Genomic DNA, 24393 nt, shown 5'->3' on the forward strand with positions numbered 1-24393 from the left:
CCATAGTGCCAGCAACTTAGTTTCAATTAGCCAACATCTTTATAACTGTTGATAGATAATCTTTTTCATGATGTTATTGCTATCCAAGCTAGTAGCCATTACTGATTCTGATATCAGTGGATTCAATTTATCAGTTATACATTCTTTTAAACGATAGTTCATTTTGTTTCTTCTGAACTTGCTGCCAATGAATCTGAGTAAACTGACTTCAAGCATAATGAAGGAAAATAGTATATACTTTGTTTCAATATATTTGAGACAATATATTAAACGGAGACATTTTTGCTTTCTTTCATAAGGTAAAGATTGTAGAAATTCTTTTATTGCTGTCTTTAAATCCTAATAGGGACGAGATTTTTATGCCATAGGCTGCTGTTATTAAAACTTTTTTTAGTAGACAAGAAACAAATAATGTTTATTTTGTTAATGCTTTTTTATTAGAGCTATAGAGCCCATTAGACATTGATGAAGGTGAAAAGACCTTTAGTCTTCAGTACACTCTTCAGTATACACTACTTCTGCTATTATAAAACAATATAGCTTTTTATTATACTTAATTGTTGGGAGACCTCAGCTTAATGAAAAACGCATTAAATATATATCTCTGCCTATTCTGCATTCCTCAAGATAAAGCCAGTATTGGCTTCCGGTTTGCGCACGGGGCGCTTTCGGACGTGCAGGAACAGTCTACTTCCTGCCGTCCGTTTCTTTCTTTTTTGGAGGACCCTGAAAAGGGTCAAAAATCGCCCTGGAGGGGCAATTACCGAGAGGAGGACTTCCCTGCGATTGTGGAAAGGGTGGCAGCCCTCTGCTGGAATCCAGGATCATCTCCTTTGGCCCGAAGAAGAAGAGACGGGCCATAAAGATAGCCGATCACTAAGCCGCTCCCTGCCGAAAGCCAAAAGCACTACCTAGCACTAAGAAGCAATCTGGAGGACCTGGATGAGCGTTTACCTTTCCTATTCCCTTAACCATCTTCCTGTGGGACTTTTCTGAAAATCTCCTTCCCCATTTTTGAGAAAACGGCTAATATCTACTTTGGGAACAAATCTTAAAGCCTCAAAGCTACAAAAGAAACTCAGTTAATTCAGCAAAGAAATTAAGCAATTTTATCTGTATTTACTAAGCTTCTATTTGTTGCTGGGGATCCACTATCCTATCTTCTCTCTAAGCTGTGAATTAAGGAAAAAAGTTGGACTAATCCTACAAAAGTTCTATATTAATTTGGAAAAGAAAAGAAAAGAAAATTCTTACATTGGATGTTATATGTTATTGATGACACCTTGTGGCGAAACCTGGTACAGCAAATAAATTTCCTTTTTCTGTTGTGAGAGCTGACTGAATAACAAAGCTGTCCTTGACACTATGCTTGGTACAGCAAATAAATTTCCTTTTTCTGTTGTGAGAGCTGACTGAATAACAAAGCTGTCCTTGACACTATGCTTAAAGATAAGTGTGGGAACACTTGGCACTGAATACAACTCTTCAGGAGGTGGAAAATCTTTGACTATTATTAAAATAGCCTCCATGGAAGAGTTAACTGCAAACAACAACGAAATGGATGAATACATCCCACCACTTGATTATAAACTGATACTGGACACAATTTTGGCAATGACAGAGCAAATTAAAGCCAAACTGCAAGAAAAATCTGACAACTTAAAGCCACCAAATCAAAATTTGACTTTAAATGAGGAAAAGATAATCCAAAACCAAATAGAAGAAGTAGAAACTAATACTAAAATAGGAGATTTCAAAGAACCTACAGAAACCTTTCAAAAGCAACGTACAGAAAATCTTAAAGTCCAAACTTTAATGGCAACTATAAAACTTACAAGCCAAAAAGCAACAGCACTTGAAGAAAGCAACACCAAGAGTGAAGACACTAAAGGCCTTCAAATATACTATATTGAGAATGCAGTTAATCAAATGACAACCATAATTTCAGCTACTACTTTCTACCTAACCCAGAGAGAATTGGAAGAACAAAAAGATTTGATTGATTTAATGACAACTATATTATCAAAAAACTATATATCAAAAAGGTATGCAGTGGCTCAGTGGGTTAGGACGCTGAGCTTGTCGATCAGAAGGTTGGTAGTTTGGCGGGTCGAATCCCGAGTGCCGCGTAACAGAGTGAGCACCTGTTACTCGTCCCAGGTTTTGCCAACCTAGCAGTTCGAAAGCAAGTAAAAATGCAAGTAGAAAAATAGGGACCACTACGGTGGGAAGGTAACAGCGTTCCGTGCACCTTTGGCATCTAGTCATGCCGGCCACATGACCACAGAGATGTCCTCGGACAAGCGCTGGCTCTTCGGCTTTGAAACGGAGATGAGCACCGGCCCCTAGAGTTGGAAACAACTAGCACGCATGTGCGGGGGAACCTTTACCTTTACCTTTTATATTATATCAACTATCAAAAACTGAATTATCAAAGCAAAAATACAATGGTTACAAAGGGGACATCTTTCTTGCAAAACTGACATTTGGATATGCTCCCTGGATACAAATAAGGGGTATAGGAAGAAACGAAGATACATTTGAGAATTTAAAGATGCATGATTGGCACAAAAGGAAGGCAAGAGTTAGATTTTAAAAACTGAACTTGTTTCTCTTTTGGGATTCCTGAAGATAGACTATAAAAATATCTTTCTATAGATTAAGGGGAATCTCTAAAAAATATAACTGATTTTACATTTAGCTTTTAGATCTGTAAAGGAAAACAAAAGTAAGCTTTTAGAATATAACTCCGAACTATATTATAGAACTTGGAATGACATATCAAAAGATAGTATTTTAATAATTGATGTATGGTCTAGATGACTTATAGAATATTCAGTGGTTACTTTTGAACTATAGTATAGAATCTAGAATTTTATATGTAAAAGATAGTATTTTAATAATTGTTAAGACAAAAAATATATTTCAAATATATTTGAATTTATTAAGATGAAAACGAGACTTTAATGGTAAAACATAAGAATGTTTTGTAATGAACAATGTAAGTTTTGTAGACAAAAGAATTATTCTTTATTGAAATAGGGAATTATGGGTTACCCAAAAATTAAGCTTTTTCCTATATACTACAGGCTATTCTAGAATATCCTATTGCAATTAGATAAAATTTAAAAACAGGATATTGATATGTATTAGTGAAAATATATTTTAAACTTTATTAATTGACTAGGTTACAACTAGAAGTATACTAACTTGCGTATTTTGACTATGTAATAACTAAGGGAATTAGAGAGGGCATCTCTGTTGATGTAACCTGAACTATTTACAACTGGTTATTTCTTATTTTAACTACCCAACCACCATATTGTTTCACAAATACATGTATATGTAAATATTAAAAAATCAATAAAACTTGTTTTAAAAAAAGATAAAGGCATTATTATCGGGTGTGTTTATGTATCATACTAAGTCATAATGTAGTTTGTTTGAATATGATTAAGTATTATATCTGAATTCAGCTTGTCTAATTTATCTAAAAAAACCTCATACCCTGGTTGTACCTCTTTACTCTCCTACCATCGGGTAGGAGATACAGGACTATAGCCAGCCGCACCAACAGGCTGAAGAACAGCTTCTATCCATGGGCTGTCAGGTTCCTGAATGGGAAATAACTCTATGTATGATTGACTTGCGAGGGCGGTGTGTTGTGCAATTAGCTCACATGGTTTAATAAGATGATGGATTTGTTGCCACTGTGACTTGTGGGGGGGGCACGAAGAGAGGCTCAGCCAATCTCACTGTATACATGTTGTACTTTCATAATAAAGGTTCATTCATTCATCATAGTTGAAACAAACCATTACCTATGGATCAAACTCTTCCCAGGTAGCCATGCTAGACCATACCTCAGGCAACTTCATAGAATCTGTACAACCAGAATCCAGCTCCAACTCAGCAGTTTTATATGACAGATGCTGTAAAAATATCCTCATAGCAGTCTTGAAGGAGATCTTCCAACCAGGCACTCCCTAGCAAGGACCAAGTCATCTTTAAAAGGGTTGCTAGATAAGAATCTGTGGACAGAATAAAAACAAGTAATTCTGTCTGGATGCTCTTTTTTACATAACATTTTATTGGATTGTAAAATAAAATACAAAAATACAAAACATATAATAGGACCCAGTGGGGAAGGAAAAAGGAAAAAGAAGTGAGGGGGAGAAGGGAAAAAAGAGAGCATTGAGTTCCTCTGTTGCAGTAGAATAAAGCATTAACATTGAACCTACACTGTTTACTTTTCCCAAGATCAAACTTTCATTTTTTTCCACCTCAAGCACAAAATCCAGAAGCCGTCTCCATGTGGGAAAAAAAAGTACTTGTGTAATTTCTTGTATGAGAAAAGTTTTATAACAAGCTGATCTGGCATTAAGAGCAGTAGCTTGGGTCCAGGACCATGAAGGATATAATTGGTTTTTAGGATTTCAAATGGAATCCTAGAAGGAGCCAGAAGCCAGAATGGTACAAAACACCAAGAATGCCTTCCCTGAGAATGGCCCATATATTTTTGCCTGTCACAAGTATTTATTTATTTATTTTAATCCCATTTATATCCCGCCCTTCTCCGAAGACTCAGGGCGGCTTACAAGCTTAGCAGTAGCCTTCATTCTATGTATATGCCTGCTTATTAGGGCTTTCACACACACCCCAAGCGGCATTATTACAAAGTCAGCTTAATTGCCCCCAACAATCTGGGTCCTCATTTTACCTACCTCGGAAGGATGGAAGGCTGAGTCAACCTTGAGCCTGGTGGGATGTGAACCTGCAATAATTGCAAGCAGCTGGTGTTACTTAAGGAGGCATTAGCCCACTGCTCCACCAAGGCTCTTGGTGGAATGTTAGTAGCCATACTCTTCCCCCACAGCAAACCACTCTCCCCAGAATCCTGCCAGCTCTCACCCATTTTTCACCCAGATATTGCCAACTATCTCAGCACAGACTGCCTAGCAAGATCCTGTCTCATTTCTACATAGATACTCAGTGGGACAGTAATACTAATTGAATCAGAACATTCCTACCATCACTACAACATCCAAGTGTCCCTAAATCCAGTATTCTCACCAGGCTGTATATGGTCTAAAAGAATCATTCAAAATCCCTAATCACTGGAGGGAAGTGACCAGGAGAGGCATATCTATTCTCCTCTGTCTCCCATGCGGTAAAGACACAAAATCCTCTCCTTAGCCCTCCCAAGAAAGTAGCTATTCACTTCCATCCATCCAACAACAACAATAAAAAAAATCTTGCATTCCCAATATCCAGTTTCCCGGTAAATGCATAAAGGACAAGAGTAGTAAAATACAAAAAAGTGCTGACAGTTCAGTCAGAGTATAGAACTTTCACTGCCCTGCAGTTGTAGTCCCTGAAGGAAAAGACAAGACTGTGGCCACCCAAGATGGCACTTCACAGCAGCCACAGGATTCAGAGCAGCATTCACATCAGCAACTGTGTTGATCCCACTCTCATCTCCTTCTATCACCCAAATGCTTCTACTATCATCTTTAAAAGTTGTAATTAAGTTTCTTCTTTACCACCTATCTATACTACCAATCTGTAGATATACTATTTAAACCAATATATTTCCTAAACCAAAAAGCGTCTTAGATCAGGGGTCCCGAACCCCAGGTCCATGGACTGCCACAGAGCTGCAGCATGCCAGAAACTGGGCTGCACAAACAAGCAAAGCCCCATCCGCAGGATGCAGGCAGCACACAAAACCATGTTCCCTCTGGTCCATGGGGAAACCTCTCCACTGAAGCGGTCCCTGGTGCCCAAAAGGTTAAGGGCTGCTGTCTTAGATGGCTTTAGTTTAGTGTGGTTTGTAAAATCCATTTCCAAACAATGTTTAAAGATGGACCAGAAGAAAAAACCTTTGATTTCTTTGAATTGGGATAGTGGAGAAAATTATTGAAAATATTTTTAGAAGAACTCATTTAAGACGAGATAATATAAAAGTAGATTGCTCACTAGAAGCTCTTATAATAAAGCTAAACCTTAAATATTTTGAGCACAAAATGTGAAAGGAAGGGTCCCAGATGCCTGAAAAACACACACAAATACTATTGGGGGGAAAGCTGACAGATAAGGTGATTATCATTGATGATGCAAATCGGGTTTATAACAATTTAGAAACAGTGAGAGATAATCCTTGTGAGATTATTTCTATTGGCTCATGAAAGATTGGAAGAGACTGAACAGCTAAACAATAGTAATTATGATTAACTGTAAGGCAGATTTATCTTTTAAAATACATGTCTTATTTATTCTCAATATTTAAACAATTTTATAAATTAATGAAAAATTTTCTTTAGTGAGATTACTACATAATGTTCAAGTGCCTTTTATAAAATACTAATCTGATTTTCTACAGCTCAGGCTTATCCAAATTTTAAAAATAGTCAAATTCTGACTAGGTGCAGGGTCATGATTCCCATTCTTCCTGAGGTCAAATAGAATAAGCTTGAATACCTTGTTTTTGCAAATATTGGTAAAGTTACAAGATGTTTTAAAAATGGTTAGCAAAATCAAAAAGATCCATACATTATCATAGAAAAATACAGAGTAAGTAATTAAAAATAAGTGAATAAATAAATAAAAATATAGAGCATAATAAGTCATTAGAATAATAAATAATTATAGTTCTCTATATAATTATCTCTTTGTTTTCCTTTTTCTGTTATTTTAAAAGAAATAAAAACTATATTAAAAATGGTGCAAATAGTCTTTTTTTGAAAAAAATTTTATTAGTTTTTATAGAGTTAAAAAGGGGAGTAATGGGATGGGAATTTGGGATAGGGTACAGGAAAGGTTGGGGGGTGGGGTTTGGGGTTTCCCCCAATAACATTCAGTATTTGGCAAACAGCATATTGTCTGGGTAAATATATATAAATAAAAGTAGTAAAGCTAATAATAACAATGGTAGGTATAATAGATTATCATAAACAATACTAAGTTTTCAATGTATAGTATTTTTCTTACTCAAATAAATTCAAAATTGCATATCACATTCCTTTCTCTCTAACTCGCTTATCTAGCCATTGATAAAAATTTGTTCCAAGTTCTATAGTAAACTGAAAGTTCTTTCTCTTTAATCTCTAAAGTTAATCTATCCATTTCTGCACAATCCAATATTTTCTTGATTAATACTTCTTCAGTCGGTAACTTTTCATTTTTCCAATATTGGGCATACATAATTCTCGCTACTGTCAACACATGTAACATTAAGTATCTGCTCTCCTTGTCATAGTTGAGGCCTATCGTTCCTAACAGAAACAATTCTGGTTTAAGTTCTATTTGTTTTTTAATCATCTTCTCCAACCATAGATGTATCTTAAGCCAAACCCTTTTTGCTTTAGGACATGACCACCATATATAATAATAAGTACCTGGTCTTTGATTACATTTCTAACAGACATTTGAAGTATTTTTAAACATTTTAGCTAGTGTCATTGGTGTCATGTGCCATCTATAAAACGTTTTATAGAAATTTTCTTTATATGGTACAACTTTGGTTAATCTAATATTTCTGTCCCATAACTTTTCCCATTCTTCAAGCTCTATAGTATGTCCAACATTTTTGCCCATATTATCATTGTTTCTTTAACTTGTTCCTCCTCCATCTTTAAGTTAAGCAGTAATCTATAAAGTTTTTTTAATCAGATTTTCATCTGTTTTTAGCAATGTAAGATCAAGTTCTATCTGTTCCTTATAGAGCCCCGTCGTTTTCACATCTTTTTCATATCTTGATTGGATTTGTAGGTATGGCCACCATGATAGGTCAATACCTTGCTGTTGTAAGTCTTGTCTAGATTTCAATCTTCCTTCATTGTCCAGTAAGTCTTTATATGTTACAAGTTTATCATAGTTAATTAAGTTTGGGTAAGCAAAGGCTTTCATTGTTGAAAGCCATTCAGGTATCTTAATATAATTTTTTCTTTTATTTTTTCCCATTCTAAGAGAAGTGAGTTTCTTATAGCATGGTTCTGGAAATATCTATGCGCTTTATTCTTACCATACCACAGAAAGGCACGCCAGCCAATCTGCAGGTCATGCCCCTCTAGGTATAGTAATCTTTTTTCTCTAAGTGTTATCCATTCTTTAATCCATGTTAAGATAGCTTCTTGGTAATATAACTTCCAGTCTGGGAGTACAAATCTTCCACTTTCTCTAATGTCCTGTAGCAATTTCACTTTAATTCGTGCTTTTTTCCCCATGCCAAATAAATTTCAATATTATGGTATTCAGTTCATCAAAGAAGGCTTTTTCTAATTTTACCAGAATAGTTTGAAATAAAAAAAGTATTTTCGTTAAGATATTCATTTTAATTGTAGCTATTCTCCCCATTATTGACAATTGGAAATTTTTCCACTTTTCTAAGTCCAGTTTTATTTGTTTTAATAATTTTGTATAGTTGTCCTCTTTTACTGTTATACATCTTGCTGTTAAGTAAATTCCCAAGTACTTAACTTTTTTAACTATTTGAAGATTTGTTTTTCTTGCAAGTTGCGTTTTCTGTTTTTCTGTTAAGTTCTTTGTCAAAACTTTAGTCTTTTCTCTATTTATTATCAGGCCTGCTACCTCACCATATTGTTCTATTGTGGCCAACAATTTTGTGCTTGTTTCCAGAGGTTCTTCCAATATAAAGACCAAGTCATCCGCGAATGCCTGCAATTTATATTTTTTACCCTTTATCTCCAGTCCTTTAATCTCGGAGTCTTGTCTAATATTTCTGTTCAATACTTCCAAGGTTAATATAAATAGCAATGGGGATAAAGGACATCCTTGTCTTGTGCCCTTTTTAATTTTAAAGTTTTCTGTGTAATCTCCATTTACAATTATTCTAGCAGTCTGTTTATCATAAATTGCATGAATTGCATTCATAAAATTTCCCCCAAAATCCATTTCCACAAGTTGCTGAAACATAAATTGCCAAATTAAGTTATCAAATGCCTTTTGTGCATGAAGAAATATCAAAGCCATCTGTTTGTCTGGATGAGCTTCATAGTACTCTAGAACATCCAAGATTGTTCTTAAATTATTTTTAATCTGTCTTTTAGGCAGAAAGCCATTTTGATCTGTGTGTATAAATTCAATCAAGAATTTCTTAATTCTTTCTGCCATTATCGAGGCAAAAATTTTATAGTCTACATTTAGTAATGAAATTGGTCTGTAATTTTTTATATGTGCCAAATCTGTATCTTCTTTAGGTATTAAAGTGATATCAGCTTCAGTCCATGTCTTTGGTATTTAGGTTTTCAGGAGAATTTCATTACAAAGTTCTTTTAGGATCGGAGTAAGCACGTCTTGTAACGCAGTATAGTATTCTGCAGGTAGTCCGTTTGGCCCCAGAGTTCATCTTAAAAAGTATGATGCACCCCTTCTATGATTGCCAAAGAATCTTCGAGTTCTCCATTTATTTGCATCAGTTTTTGGTTTTCATCTTTCAGGTCTTCCAGTTTCTGGTCAACCTCCGTTGACTTATGTTCCATTTTTTGGATTCTTTGTTGATTTTCTCCAATCATCTTTTTGAAGGTTTCCAATTGGGAGTCTAGATTATGAATTTTTTGGTTCATTTTATCTAAACCACTTTTCAACTCTTCATGATTTTTAGTTGCTGTAGCAGACAGGGCAGCGTTAGTGTCATAGATGGCTTGTAGAATTGCTTGGGTGTCCTTCTGTTGGGTATTGCTCTTCTCCTGTTGTAACATTGTAGTAATTGGTTTCTGATAGACTGGGCTTGCAGAGATTGAAGCAGGGGCAGAAGAGCCTTTTTTCCAAGTTTGGATAAGTTAGAGGTACTCGTCTTTGTCTTCCAGTTGTATGGTGTCTCTGCCAAATGGCCCAATTTTTTAATCCAATAGGCTCCTAGTGATTACGAGAGGAGAACCATCAAAGTAGTAAAAAATAGTAGGAAATATAGGAATCCACAAAAATAAAGATCCCCCCCCAAAAATGAAAGGGGAGCTAAAAGAAAAAAAAGAAAAAAAAGAGGAGAGACCAAAAGTAAAAGGAACAAAATAGGAGATATCTGGAAAAATAGTACGGCAAAAGAAAAAAGTTACCCCAAAAAGCATAAAAAATGAGAAAAGAAAAAGAAAAAAAATGAAGGCACACAAAAGAGTAAAAGGAAAAAATAAAAGACAAAAAATCGAGCTAAAAATGATAGAAGTAGGTAGTGGGAGTAAATAAAATGTAATAAAAATAAGTAAAATTGTCAAAATTGCAATCAAGGAAATTATATTCAAAAACCAAATAATAAGAATTCCAAGCTTTTCTATATTTATAATTCAAAGGAGTCAAATATCTTCAAAGACAAAATGTTTAGGCAATAGTCTATCTTAAGAAAAGTAGAAACACACCAGACAGGCCAAAAGGACAACAGGGAGTTTTTTTTTTTTTTTTGAAACAAAGTTTCCGAGGACCTTCAAAGAATGTCTGGGTAAACAGCCAAGTTTCAAGCATAGATAACTCCTTTCAGGGGGGGGGGTAGATGTAGTTTTCAGGTTTTCCCAGTAGATGGCATTAACTATCCATTCCCACCCTTTTTGTCGGGAGAGAAGACAAACAGAAAAAAATATATGTATATAACTTTCGATTTTAAAAGGTTTGGAAAATATAAGTAAAAATAGAAATTAAAAAAAGGTAAAAGAAAGGAAAAATAGAAGTTATAAATGGCTTTCAGCAAAACGCCCAGTTCTATAAAAACAAAAGCTTCCCAAACTTTTATGCCACAGACAGCCTTGTAATGAGGTGATGTTTTCACTTAGCCAGAAGCTTAAACCGCCGCTTGTAATTCAGGAAGGGGGGGATGAAAGGAAAAAATTCCACCACCCCCTCCCTGATAGTAAGGGCTTCGTTTTCAAGGGCTGGAAAAGTGCTCTCCACTAAAGATCTTAGCTTGTAGGGAGAGTAAAAGGAAATTTCTCACCCAGCTAAGCTGATTGCTCTTTCAATTGCCATTCTCTGTCTCCGCCAAACAGCTGTTAATGGCGGAATGCAAAATACGGACCGCCTTTCTTCCTGCCGGTTCCAGGGGCTCTGTTGGGACCAGCGACCTGGCTGCCGCCTAGCCGCAGTCCTCAGACATTCACCCGTTGGGGGCCACCTCTACAGGGCGGCATTCAGTCCATTCGGACCCACCAGCTGGTAAAATTCAGACCCAGAGGGGAGAGAAATAATTCCTTGAGTTATTTGTTCAATTATCTATAGTGTACATTTTCTATTTTCCCTTTTTCCTTTTAATTTTGTGTTTTGCTATATTTGTTTATTCCGCCAACCTAGCAGTTCGAAAGCACGTAAAAATGCAAGTAGAAAAATAGGGACCACTATGGTGGAAAGGTAACAGCGTTCCGTGCGCCTTTGGCGTCTAGTCATGCCGGCCACATGACCACGGAGACGTCCTTTGGCTTTGAAACGGAGATGAGCACCGGCTCCTAGAGTTGGAAACGACTAGCACACATGTGCGGGGGAACCTTTACCTTTACCTTTTTATATTTGTTTATGTTTATTGTTATTTGTTATTTTTATATAATTTCAAAAGAAGTATATGATATTTGATTTTTTCTGTTTATACCATTATTATGTACTTATTGCTACAACTATTGTTTAACAAAGCAAAAAAATCCTTTACATTATAAAACTAGTCATTTTTAAAAGCAGAATAGTCCTCGGGACTAAATATTTACTGAATACTGGCACATCAATTCCAGTAGGTATAACTGTGAATGGGAATAAAAGGAGTAGACTTGACATTTATTTATTAGAATTATATTCCGTGTGTGTGTGTGTGTGTGTGTGTATTTTCTGTATACTGTATGTACATAAGATATATATTTTTATATATCTATTGTATATGTGTGTGACTACAATATATATATCTGTCTCTATACAAGACTAATTTTTCACTTTTCTAAAGTAATGGTGTTTGTACATATACAGTACATATACCCCAAGATAGCATTTTTACTGCAATAATTGCATACATATGAATAAATGTGAAGCAGATTAACTGGAGATGGGAATGAAAAGGTTTACAAATGTAGCAAACTCAATACAAATAATACAAACAAGATATTTATCATTTATTTGCTTACTTTTTGTTACTTTCATGAATGAAAAATAAATTGAAATATATCATTTAAACTGAGTTAATAGAAGGTATTTCTTAGCCAAATATAAAAGTTTGACAATATTTTGGGGAACAGTTTTAAAGCTTTTTTAAGAAAATAGATGTAGGTCTCATAGTACTTGGAAAATAATTAGATTATGTAGAGTGGATATAAAAATGAACAACAGATATTGGAATTCCAGTCAAATGTTAAGAAGCTAAACTAAACAGCTGCTAATATTTATCATGAATTTAAAAGCTGTACCTGTAGGTCAAAACACAGAGCATGTATGTATGAATCACTGCCACTTAGAAGATGCTCTGCTTGTTCATATAACATGATCTGTTATACTCTGGGAAATGGCCGAACCTGCAGTGTGTTTATGGTGCATCAGAACAAAGATAATACATATAGTTTGAGAATGTCACCTTGGGAAATTTCAAGGTACCTCAATGATCTCGTTGCAGCCACACCAAAAGCAGTTTAGATGGTTAGCTTCCTTAGATATTGAATTATAACATCTATCCCACTACAATTATATGGCACCATATTATGGTGATTTTATCTCATATATAGTATTGTATACACAACACACACACACACACACACATACATATAAAGATATTTGGTATAAAAGGTATATTTTTGCTGATTTTTCATTTAAACTTATATCTGTATATCAGTGATTGCATGACCTTTGTAGATACCATACGCTAAATAAATAAAAACTGTTATAAAAGATACACATTACATAATTATTTTACATTATCCAATTATTGCAGAGGCCAGCCTAAACGTGTTCCTTCTAGATGTTCTGAGCTCATCCATGCCGCATCATTCTTTTGCAGTTTTAAAAAGATTTCTAAAAATTTTGACTTTTTATTATTTAAAGCACTAATATTTTAATTCTTTGTCATTGCTTTTTAGTAGCTAAGGATGTCAATATTATCTTTGATGAATTAGAAGAAATAACAAATTCTTCCAAAGATGATGAGTCTTTGCTTTACCATAGAAACTTGACTAGTACTTCAGATGATAATAGCAAATTGGAATTGATTGAAGAGGTAAGACATTTCATACAAATATTTTATGTAAGGGTTATTTCAGTGGCTCTGAGTTGATAATGCTGTACTTCTCAATTTACTTTCCAGATAGAGCTGTATACTCAATATATTATAAATTAACAGTGTTTTCATCATTCTTGTATCTTGCAGATTATGTGCTAAAATACACTTGCAGACTCTCCTAATAGCATATCTAATTCTTATGTTGAAAATAAACATTTGCAGAATGACAGAAAGTCAAACAAGCATATTAAAACAATATATGGGATGACAAATTATTTATTTAAAACTATTTATATGCAGCCTACTAAAAAAATAACAAATATGGAATAATCACCTCCAATCATGAAAACCATAACCTCCAGGAACAAAATAAAAACCAGCATTCATTTTATCTTCCAAAGACATGATTAAAAAATAAACTTTACTTATTTCTGAAACTTAAATATGGAGGGAGCCATTGTATTTTCATGGAAAAAGAATTCCAAGGATTACAGAGGAACTTGCCTCTGTGTTACCATCTCCTAATGTATCTATCCCCTTCATGGATTACTGCCTTGTCGTGGCGAAGGGGCTTGCGTAATTCAATGAAGCTATGAGCTATGCCGTGCAGGGCCACCCAAGACGGACAGGTCATAGCCGAGAGTTCTGACAAAACGTGATCCACTGGAGAAGGAAATGGCAACCCACTCCAGTATCTTTGCCATGAAAACCCTATGGACAGTACCAAAAGGCAAAACGATATGACGCTGGAAGATGAGCCCCTCAGGTCGGAAGGCGTCCAATATGCTACTGGGGAAGAGCAGAGGGCTAGTACTAGTAGCGCCAGAAAGAATGAAGCGACTGGGCCAAAGCCGAAAGGACGCTCAGCTGTGGATGTGTCTGGTGGTGAAAGGAAAGTCCGATGCTGTAAAGATTTTTTCTCCATAGGAACCTGGAATGTAAGATCCATGAATCAAGGAAAGCTGGACGTGGTCAAACAAGAGATGACAAGACTGAACATCGACATCTTAGGTATCAGCGAACTAAAATGGACAGGAATGGGTGAATTTAATTCAGATGACCATCAGGTATACTACTGCGGGCAAGAATCCCTCAGAAGAAATGGAGTAGCCTTCATAGTCAATAAAAGAGTAGGAAAAGCAATACTGGGATACAATCCTCAAAATGACAGAATGATCTCAGTTCGAATCCAAGGCAAACCATTCAATATCACAGTAGTCCAAGTCTATGCCCCAACCACCGGTGCTGAAGAGGATGAAATTGACCGGTTCTATGAAGCCCTACAGCACCTTATAGAACTAACACCCAAAAATGATGTCCTTATCATCATGGGGGATTGGAATGCTAAAGTAGGAAGCCAAAAGATAACTGGAATAACAGGCAAGTTTGGCCTTGGAGTACAAAATGAAGCAGGGCACAGGCTGATAGAATTTTGTCAAGAGAATACGATGGTCATAGCAAACACTCTTTTCCAACAACCCAAGAGACGGCTCTACACATGGACATCTCCAGACGGTCAACACAGAAATCAGATTGACTATATGCTCTGCAGCCAAAGATGGAGAAGCTCTATACAGTCAGTAAAAACAAGACCAGGAGCTGACTGTGGCTCAGACCATGAGCTTCTCCTTGCAAAGTTTAGGCTTAAACTGAAGAAAGTAGGGAAAAGCACTAGGCCACTCAGGTATGAATTAAATCATATCCCTGTCGAATATACAGTAGAGGTGACAAATAGATTTAAGGAATTAGATCTGATAGAGAGAGTGCCTGAAGAACTATGGACAGAGGTTCGCGACATTGTACAACAGGTAGCAACCAAAACCATCCCAAAGAAAAAGAAATGCAAGAAAGCAAAATGGCTGTCTGAGGAAGCTTTGCAAATAGCTGAGGAAAGGAGGGAAGCGAAAGGCAAGGGAGAAAAAGAAAGATATGCCCAACTGAATGCAGAATTCCAGAGAATAGCTAGAAGAGATAAGAATGCCTTCTTAAATGAACAGTGCAAAGAAATAGAAGAAAACAATAGAATAGGGAGGACCAGAGATCTTTTCAAGAAAATTGGAGAGATGAAGGGAACGTTTAATGCAAAAAATGGGCATGATAAAGGACCAAAATGGCAGGGACCTAACAGAGGCAGAAGAGATTAAGAAGAGGTGGCAAAATTACACAGAAGAACTATACAAGAATGAACTTAACGTCCCAGATAAACACAATGAGGTGGTCACTGACCTCGAGCCAGACATCCTAGAATGTGAAGTGAAGTGGGCCTTAGAAAAGCTGAGCAACAACAAAGCTAGTGGAGGTGACAGTATTCCAGCTGAGCTATTCAAAATCTTAAAAGACAATGCAGTAAAAGTGCTACACTCAATTTGCCAGCAAATTTGGAAAACTCAACAGTGGCCACAGGATTGGAAAAGATCAGTTTACATTCCAATTCCAAAGAAAGGCAGTGCCAAAGAATGTTCAAACTATCGCACCATTGCACTCATTTCTCATGCTAGCAAAGTCATGCTTAAAATCCTACAAGCTAGACTTCAGCAGTATGTGGATCGAGAACTACCAGAAGTACAGGCAGGATTTCGAAGAGGCAGAGGAAGTAGAGATCAAATTGCCAACATACGCTGGATCATGGAGAAAGCTAGAGAGTTCCAGAAAAACATCTACTTCTGCTTCATTGACTACGCTAAAGCCTTTGATTGTGTGGATCACAACAAACTGTGGCAAGTTCTTAAAGAGATGGGAGTACCAGACCATCTTATTTGTCTCTTGAGAAATCTATATGCGGGTCAAGAAGCAACAGTGAGAACTGGACATGGAACCACTGATTGGTTCAAAATTGGGAAAGGAGTCCGGCAAGGCTGTATACTGTCGCCCTGCCTATTTAACTTATATGCAGAGCACATCATGAGAAAGGCAGGGCTAGATGAATCAAAAGTTGGAATTAAGATTGCCGGAAGAAATATCAACAACCTAAGATACGCAGATGATACCACTCTAATGGCAGAAAGTGAAGAAGAACTAAAGAGCCTCTTGTTGCGGGTGAAGAAGGAGAGTGCAAAACTTGGGTTGAAACTTAACATTAAGAAAACCAAGATCATGGCATCTGGCCTTCTCAATTCCTGGCAAATAGATGGGGAAGAAATGGAGGTAGTGACAGATTTTATTTTCCTGGGCTCCAAGATCACTGCAGATGGGGACTGTAGCCAAGAAATTAAAAGACGCTTGCTCCTGGGGAGGAAAGCCATGGCAAATCTAGACAGCACACTAAAAAGCAGAGACATCACCCTGTCAACAAAAGTGCGTATAGTCAAGGCTATGGTCTTCCCAGTTGCAATGTATGGCAGTGAAAGTTGGACCATAAGAAAGGCTGAGCGCCAAAGAATTGAGGCCTTTGAACTATGGTGCTGGAGAAGACTCCTGCGAGTCCCTTGGACTGCAAGGCGATCAAACCGGTCAGTCCTAGAGGAGATCAATCCTGACTGCTCTTTAGAAGGCCAGATCCTGAAGCTAAAACTCAAATACTTTGGCCACCTAATGAGAAGGAAGGACTCACTGGAGAAAAGCCTAATGCTGGGAAAGATCGAGGGCAATAGAAGAAGGGGACGACAGAGAATGAGGTGGCTGGATGGAGTCACTGAAGCAGTAGGCGTGAGCTTAAATGGACTCCAGAAGATGGTAGAGGACAGGAAGGCCTGGAGGAATGTTGTCCATAGGGTCGTGATGGGTCGGACACGACTTTGCAGCTAACAACAACAACAAATGTATCTATGAACAATTAATAAATGTTCCTAAATAGAATATACCACTTGGAAGATTCTACTCAGAGGAAGGAATCCCATGCAGATCAATGGCCAAAAACATAAAAAAAGCTTCGTAGGTAATGACTAGCACTTCAAAACGTATCTGGAAGCCTACTTCCAAAGCTAGGCCGTAGTATTTTGGACCAGTTGCAGTTCCCAAATAAGGCAGTCTTTCCTTTCAAAAGCAGCCCCCAGTAAAGCACATTACAAATGTGTGATGATGAGGGTATGAGTGACAGTTACAAGGCCACCTTGTTTCAGATACAGTTGTTTCAAGCATTCCAAGTATTTCCATATAGATCATAGTTTCTGCCTTCGATTGCAGCAAGAGTCATAATTCCAAAAGAATCTATAGATCCTGGATCACCTTCTTTTGGAAGAGTGCAACTCATCAGTAGTTAAATATTGAATTATAATGGATCCAAATTATTTTTTTTAAAAAAGATCTGTCAGAGAAACCACTAGGACAGATAATATGAAATTTTGAAAACATATAAAATGCAGAGTCAGAAAACAGTTGTAATAGAAGAGCAACTATCTGGTGATCATCACTACATATGAATTATAGGGAAAATTCTTATGTGGTTTAATAAATCTTATTTCAGTGTTATGTTTTGTTATGCTATGCTATACTAAGCTAAGCTAAGCTACTTTACATTATGTTACATTACGTTACATTATATTATGTTATGAATATTTATATGTTCTGTAGTAGTTTTCAGATATTTTGTTCTGAAATCCTTTTCTTACCAAAACTGTTAAAGTCGCTAGTTGTGTTGTTGGTTTTTTTTATTTGACAACTGTACTGACTGCCTTTACAGGCTATTCCAGAAAAAAATAAATCCAGTGGACTATACTTCAGAGATGGAAAATGTCACATTGACTATATCTTGGTGTACAGAAAATCTAACTTACAAGCAGAGAAAAGAGAAGTATTTGAAAGAAATATTAGAGCAGAAGGACTTCAGATGGAGAAAGAGGTAGGGGAGCTGGAAGCAAGAGTATTTCATTGCAATTTATAATTTATAGCCGATTTCAAGAGGGTTACTAAAATGTCCATTGACCTACATAGTTGATTAAACACAATCTAGTGATTTAGGCAATGACCTGATTCATCTCAGTCTAATTCAGTGGCTTCCTGATTTGATTTAAAATTTGATCCAAAATGAGGTCAGAAAAGCTACATCTTTGAAACTGAATATAATAACATGACATAAAATCTGATGTGCAACAGAAACAAAGCAAAATAGTTATATTGTATATTATATTGATCAGCCTTTGTAAATTTTCTCAAAATCATACTTTATGTTTTAAGATGAAAGCTGTTGTGAGCTTGGATTAGAGGACCTCTGAGGTCTCTTCCAGCCTTATGATTCTATATTTGTACCACATCTTTTTCTACATCACTTTTATAATCCAGGTTTTTTTAAAATTCCAGATCCACATTGAAATCAGTCTCAATTTCTGCTTATCCAATAAAATCTTTTGTTCTTATATATTCTCTGCTATAATATTAAACAATCTTGAAAGTAACTTCTGAGTGCATTGTTCCCAAAGAGCCTTACTTTTTTTAATAATCTAATAGTGTTTCTCCATTGTAATAAAGGGTCCATCCTCATTCAAGAGTAATCCTTTGCTCTTTGGGTTCCCTATAGCCCGCCTACCATTCTCTTGTTTATTTTCCAGTCAACAAAATTTTCCCATAGAAGGGTTTCTTACAATTAATTTCAAAGACTTATTGTCTTATATATTTTACACACACACCCAGACAAAGTCCATCTAGCCCCTTAATTTTCCAAAATCAATATTTTTGTCCCCCTTTTCCTGTTTTCCAGAAATTAAAACTTCTAATTTTTAAAAAGTCTGAATCTCTCTTTAAAGATTGCTCTGAAACTACAAACCATGCTGTACACCAGACATGTCAAACACAAGGCCCGGGGGCCGGATGCGGCCCGTGAAGTGGTTTCATGTGGCCCGCGAAGCCATCCTGAAAACAGTGAGGGAACGGCCCCCACTGCCTTGGCCCTGGCCCAGAGACCCTCCTTCTGCCAGAGACCCTCAGATCTGTCCCACTCCTGCCCAGGCCCCCATAGGCACCCTTGATGCGAACGATGTAGAGCTGGCCACGCCCACCCAGTAGGCCATACGCACTGTAGCCATGCCCACCCATTAGGCCACGCCCACCCTGGCCACACCCACCCAGCCCCCTGAGGGCAACCGCAATGCTGATGCGGCCCTCAATGAAATTGAGTTTGACACCCCTGCTGTACACAAACAACCTGCCTTAGATTATTGCCTTCTTGGAAAGGGACTAATTCCTCATCTGTATTCCATCAAAACCTCTAAAATATGCTGACCACACTATGTGTGGTCTTCATAAATAGAATATGAATTAAAACACATTAGAAAGAAGTGTAGTTAGTGCTTGATTCTTTTTCTGGCCAGAGCTTGCATGAATTTAATGTATGGTACTATAAAAAGCACATTAACACAAAACTAATACATATGTTGATCAGGTAGGTAATATGCACTTTGTATTGAGTCAATGAACACTAACTTTATGGTTTCATGTTTTGCTTTGTAACAAATTTGTGTAAGGCTTATGGCTATGCACTTAATAAGCCTAAATATTCCTATAACTGCATGATAAATAGATAATTCAATAGTAAATCTGATCAGTTGAAAAGCAACATAATATATGTGATTTAAAGCCAACACATTAGGTTTTACTGTAGTTTCAATCAGTTCTTCTTCTTCCAGTTAAGAGACTTGGAGCAAATGCAAAGGAGGCCAGTGTGCCTAAGAGTTAGTGGACCCGATGCTTTATGAAGCACCTTTGAAAGATGTTTCATACAAACTTCCATCATAGACATTTTAATATGTAATTTCAATAGTGTTCTGCAATCAAGTTAATGAAAGTATTGTGAATTCACAAGTGGGAAATCATAATATTTTTACTATGCTAAAACTGATTTACTAGCATCACAAGCTCTCCAGTATTTTATAACTTGCAACTCTAACCTAGCAGAAAGGCAGTTCTGAATGGGATTTTCATACATTTCATTAATGAGTCTGTGAATGAAACACTTTAAGTAGATTCGTCTTGGGTCTTAAATGATGATTCATATTTTGTGGCCTTCTACACTCTTAACTATTTAACCATTTATGTTAAGAAAATATTTGAGAGTAATTTTTCAAATATTCTGTGATTTTTAAACAATATATAAAAAAATCATTCAGTTTATTTTGAGGGATACTTTCAAAATATCCTGCTTAATTTTTCTAGGGTCATCATATCCCTACTTTCTAAATGGTTTCTGCACGAAAACAGACCTTTTCCTTGTTCACAAGTGCTTCAGAATAATTTATTCTATTAGTAACAGCTAAAATGGTATTACGAGAAAAAAGCACCAGCAGAATTAGGAGATTTCCAAGGTTTGCAGAGATTTTAAAATAAGAAATTACATTTTTTTAAATTTAGGAATTTAACTTATTATCTGTTGCAGTCATCTTTATCAAACAGTGATATCATCTTTGTGAAGTTGCATGCCCCTTGGGAAGTCCTGGGAAAATTTGCAGAACATATGAATGTAAGAATGCCTTTCAGGTAGGTTTAATTACAATTGTGGAGAATTTAACATGAACATGAAGTTGAAGTGATTATGATTCAGTTGAAATAATTATGGTTCAGCTGCAATTTTGATTCAGTTTTGACTTTGACTTAATATGATATATTCTGCAGTGCCGCTAGTTTCATAGGGCATTCTGTCCTTTAGCCCCTTCATTGCTAGAGTCCAAATCACGCCCTGCTGTTTTTTAAAGGGACTTCTTTGCAATCAGTGAAAGGAAACAAACATCCAAGTGCCAGTCTGTCAGAACCATCTGGCATATTTAGTGGCTGTGATCAGCTATGATGTATGTTTATTTTATTTATTTATTTTAATCCCATTACCATTTATATCCTGCCCTTCTCCGAAGACTCAGGGCGGCTTACAATCTAAGCACAAATTAAATGTGCTTAGCAATAGCCTTCATTCTATGTATATGCCTGCTTATTAGGGCTTTCGCCCCCCCCCAGCGGCATTATTACAAAGTCAGCTTATTGCCCCCAACAATCTGGGTCCTCATTTTACCTACCTCGGAAGGATGGAAGGCTGAGTCAACCTTGAGCCTGGTGGGATGCGAACCTGCAATAATTGCAGGCAGCTGGTGTTACTTAAGGAGGCATTAGCCCACTGCTCCACCAAGGCTCTATGTTGCACTATTAGAAACGAAGTTCACCTAAACATTCAAGAATTCAGGTGGAAAAAATTAAATATTCATTGTTATTTTGGAAAATAATTGTTAAAATGTGATAATAATACTCAATTAACTCAATATATCATTATGACCATTTTGGTATATTTAATTATATTTTTTCTAAAATTGAATATGTTACAAGAATTGTAATTGACCAAAATTGATTCCTACATCATATTGTTAAAAGATACATTTGGCATATATTACATTAACATAAAGTGGCTAATAGTAACATAACACATAACTTAATTCATCTGTCACCTCTATAGATTTATATGAGTGTTCTAAAAGAAATTTGATTAATCTAAATTTTATAAAGGATACTCTACATAAATAAAAAATAAATTCTTACAATGTAAAGATTTCGGATCTAATTAGATTCTAAATAGGTATTAATATGCAGAGCTAATTGCAAAGACATGATTTTTAAAATTTAACTCTGTTCTGTAAGCGTATGATGTTGGAATGAAAACTGTAATGATTTCAGCATTGACTGAATTTTCATTGTAAGTTGTAAACTTAATTCTAAAAATGTTTGGGTAATAAAAGTGTGGATGTCTATAAGTTTAATGCTGACCAAAATGCTTTTTGGCTAGCATTCTGTTTGCAGCATTCTTTAACAAAAATGGAAATGATCTGAAAAGAATCCAGAATATGCTTTGGAAAATTTATGAAAAGAATATGAAGGTGATGTCCATTTGTTATTGCTTTTTCTCCTCTGGATACCTAGCAGTACACTTGATACTCACTTGATAATTCAGTTGCTGAATGATGGTGCATATATTCATGAATATGGGCCTATAGGGTCCCTATGGGTCACTTAAGTTCCCTTAGTTCTACCAAGTTCCCCAAATGATAAGATCTTTATCATACAACACTAGATTAAAAAAGCCAATGTGTTGAAACTGAACTGGCCCAACAAATATGAGACCACTCTGCTCAATCTTGTCCTTCATTTGATTTGCTTTTGCATAATGGTTTTTGTGCATAGGATCTACTGAAGTAGCTATCATCTCTGGAATTTTTAAATATATTTTATATTTTATTTTTTCCCATGTTGTTAACAATGCATTTCTTATATAATGATTCTGCAAATATTTATGATCTCTATTTTCCCCATACCATAAGAAAATGTGCCACCATAATTGTAAATCATGGCCCTCCAGATATAACAACCTTTCGTTTTTAAGAATTATCCATTCCTTTACCCATGTTAATACAGATGCTTGATAATATAGAACCCACTCTAGTAGGCCAAATCCTCCATTTTCCTTGGCATCTTGTAGCAATTTCCACCCTTATTATAGCTTTGTTCCCTTTCCAAATAAATTAAATTAATGAGTTCAAATCTTCAAAAACAATTCTCCAATTTTATAGGTATTGTTTCAAATAGAAATAAAATTTTCGGTAGTAAATTCATTTTCACTCTGGCAATTCTTCCTAATATTGACAATTGCAAATTTTTCCATTTTTCCAAATCCAGTTTTATTTGAATCAATAATTTTGTGTAGTTATCTTCTTTTATTGTTGAACTTCTTGTCGTTAACTGTATCCCCAGATATTTAACCTTTTTAACTATCTGCAATTCTGTCTTTTCCGATATTTGGTTTTTTTGCTTATCTGTAAGGTTTTTAACTATTGCTTTAGCTTTTTCTCTATTTATTTTCAGTCCTGCCATCTCTCCATACTCTCTTTCCCAATAGTTTAGGAATCATTTCCAAGGGTTCTTCTAAAATAAACATCAAATCATCTGCAAATGCTTGTAGTTTGTATGTTTCACCTTTTATTTCTAGTCCTTTAATTTCTATATCTTTTCTAATATTTCTATTTAAAACTTTCAAAATGAAAATAAATAACAGTGGAGATAGTAGGCAACCTTGCCCTGTGCCTTTCCTTATCTCAAAATTCTCCATATAGTCTCCATTCACAATCACTTTCGCTGTTTGTTTATTGTATATCATTTTTTATCATAAATATATAAAATTCTGTCCAAAGTCCATTATTTGTAATTGTTGAATCATAAATTGCCAGGAAACATTATCAAATGCCTTTTGGGCATCTAGAAATACTAAAGCCATTTGTTTTCCTGGATGATACCTCCACTCATTTTTTAGTGACTGCATTTTGTTCCAACTACCATGTCCTTAATCAAAATGGAAGCTAAGTGAACATGTGACAGAGAGGGAGAGAGAGACTCCAGCATGTATTGTTCAGATACACAAAATTTAGTTGCAAATGCACACATTGTTGAAAAATGAATTTTGTTATTCTGTTTGTTATCATCATATTTGTGATCACAGTCACATGAATGAGATACTTGTTTAATGAGAAGTGGCTGCGTATATACGGTGTGCATATGTATACATGCATGCATGCTCACACATATGTACAGATAGAATAATCAGCACTGAAATAAAAAAACTATATTGCCACATTGTACATCTCTAACTCCTGTAGTTTCAGAACTATTACTAGTAATAATGCAAGAGACACAACTTGTATGAGATATAGATGGTTGCTGGTTCGTAACAGAAATGTTTTTAAAGACTTTTTTTTCCTGAGTGATTTTTCCAGTGGACTTTATGTTTGTTTTTAATAAATGTACCAGTGCACGGTTTCATCATCTTTCAGCTATAACTCCAGCATGCATCCAAGGCAACAAACATTTACCCACTTGATAGGATGATCCTGTCTCTGCAAGGCAGTTAATCGAAATTAAGTGTTGGCCTAGAATAAATTAAAGCACAATGAGCAAACCAGACAGCAATGTTTGAGTTGAAAGAAGCAGGCAATAAGGCTTTGAAAGGGGAGCAAGAAGACATACCCAGAGGTTGCACTTGGAGGTGGGGGTGGGGAGGGAATATAAAACAATGTCCTTGATTTTTGCCCTCAACATGGTTGCTGGCCATATGGTCACTGGGCAAGGTGACAATATAATAAGCCCCTACTATGTTGCTTTTTGCCCTTGGGTTAACTTCAGCCCATAACATCAGTTGTGTTACTTCGTCTTCAGCACACAAAAAATTACACCTAATGCTAATCTGAATTAGTAGCATGGTCCCATGAATCTCTTACATCACATTCGTAATGGAAGATGCACAAGCCATTCTA

General features: G+C 35.9%; 1 protein-coding gene across 1 annotated transcript in view; it reads left to right on the forward strand.

The window, feature by feature from the left end:
* ANO4 (anoctamin 4) overlaps positions 1–24393 on the forward strand; it is a gene marked incomplete at both ends in the record, with an annotated part of 103626 nt that overhangs the window by 23912 nt on the left and 55321 nt on the right. The window contains 3 exons of the mRNA XM_081330632.1: positions 13047–13183; positions 17805–17963; positions 20490–20590. Coding sequence (XP_081186758.1) covers positions 13047–13183; positions 17805–17963; positions 20490–20590 — 397 coding nt within the window. The remainder of the gene's footprint in view (positions 1–13046; positions 13184–17804; positions 17964–20489; positions 20591–24393) is intronic.

This window comes from Vipera berus, assembly GCF_964194415.1.
Source record: "Vipera berus genome assembly, chromosome: 6".
Lineage (NCBI taxonomy): Eukaryota > Metazoa > Chordata > Lepidosauria > Squamata > Viperidae > Vipera > Vipera berus.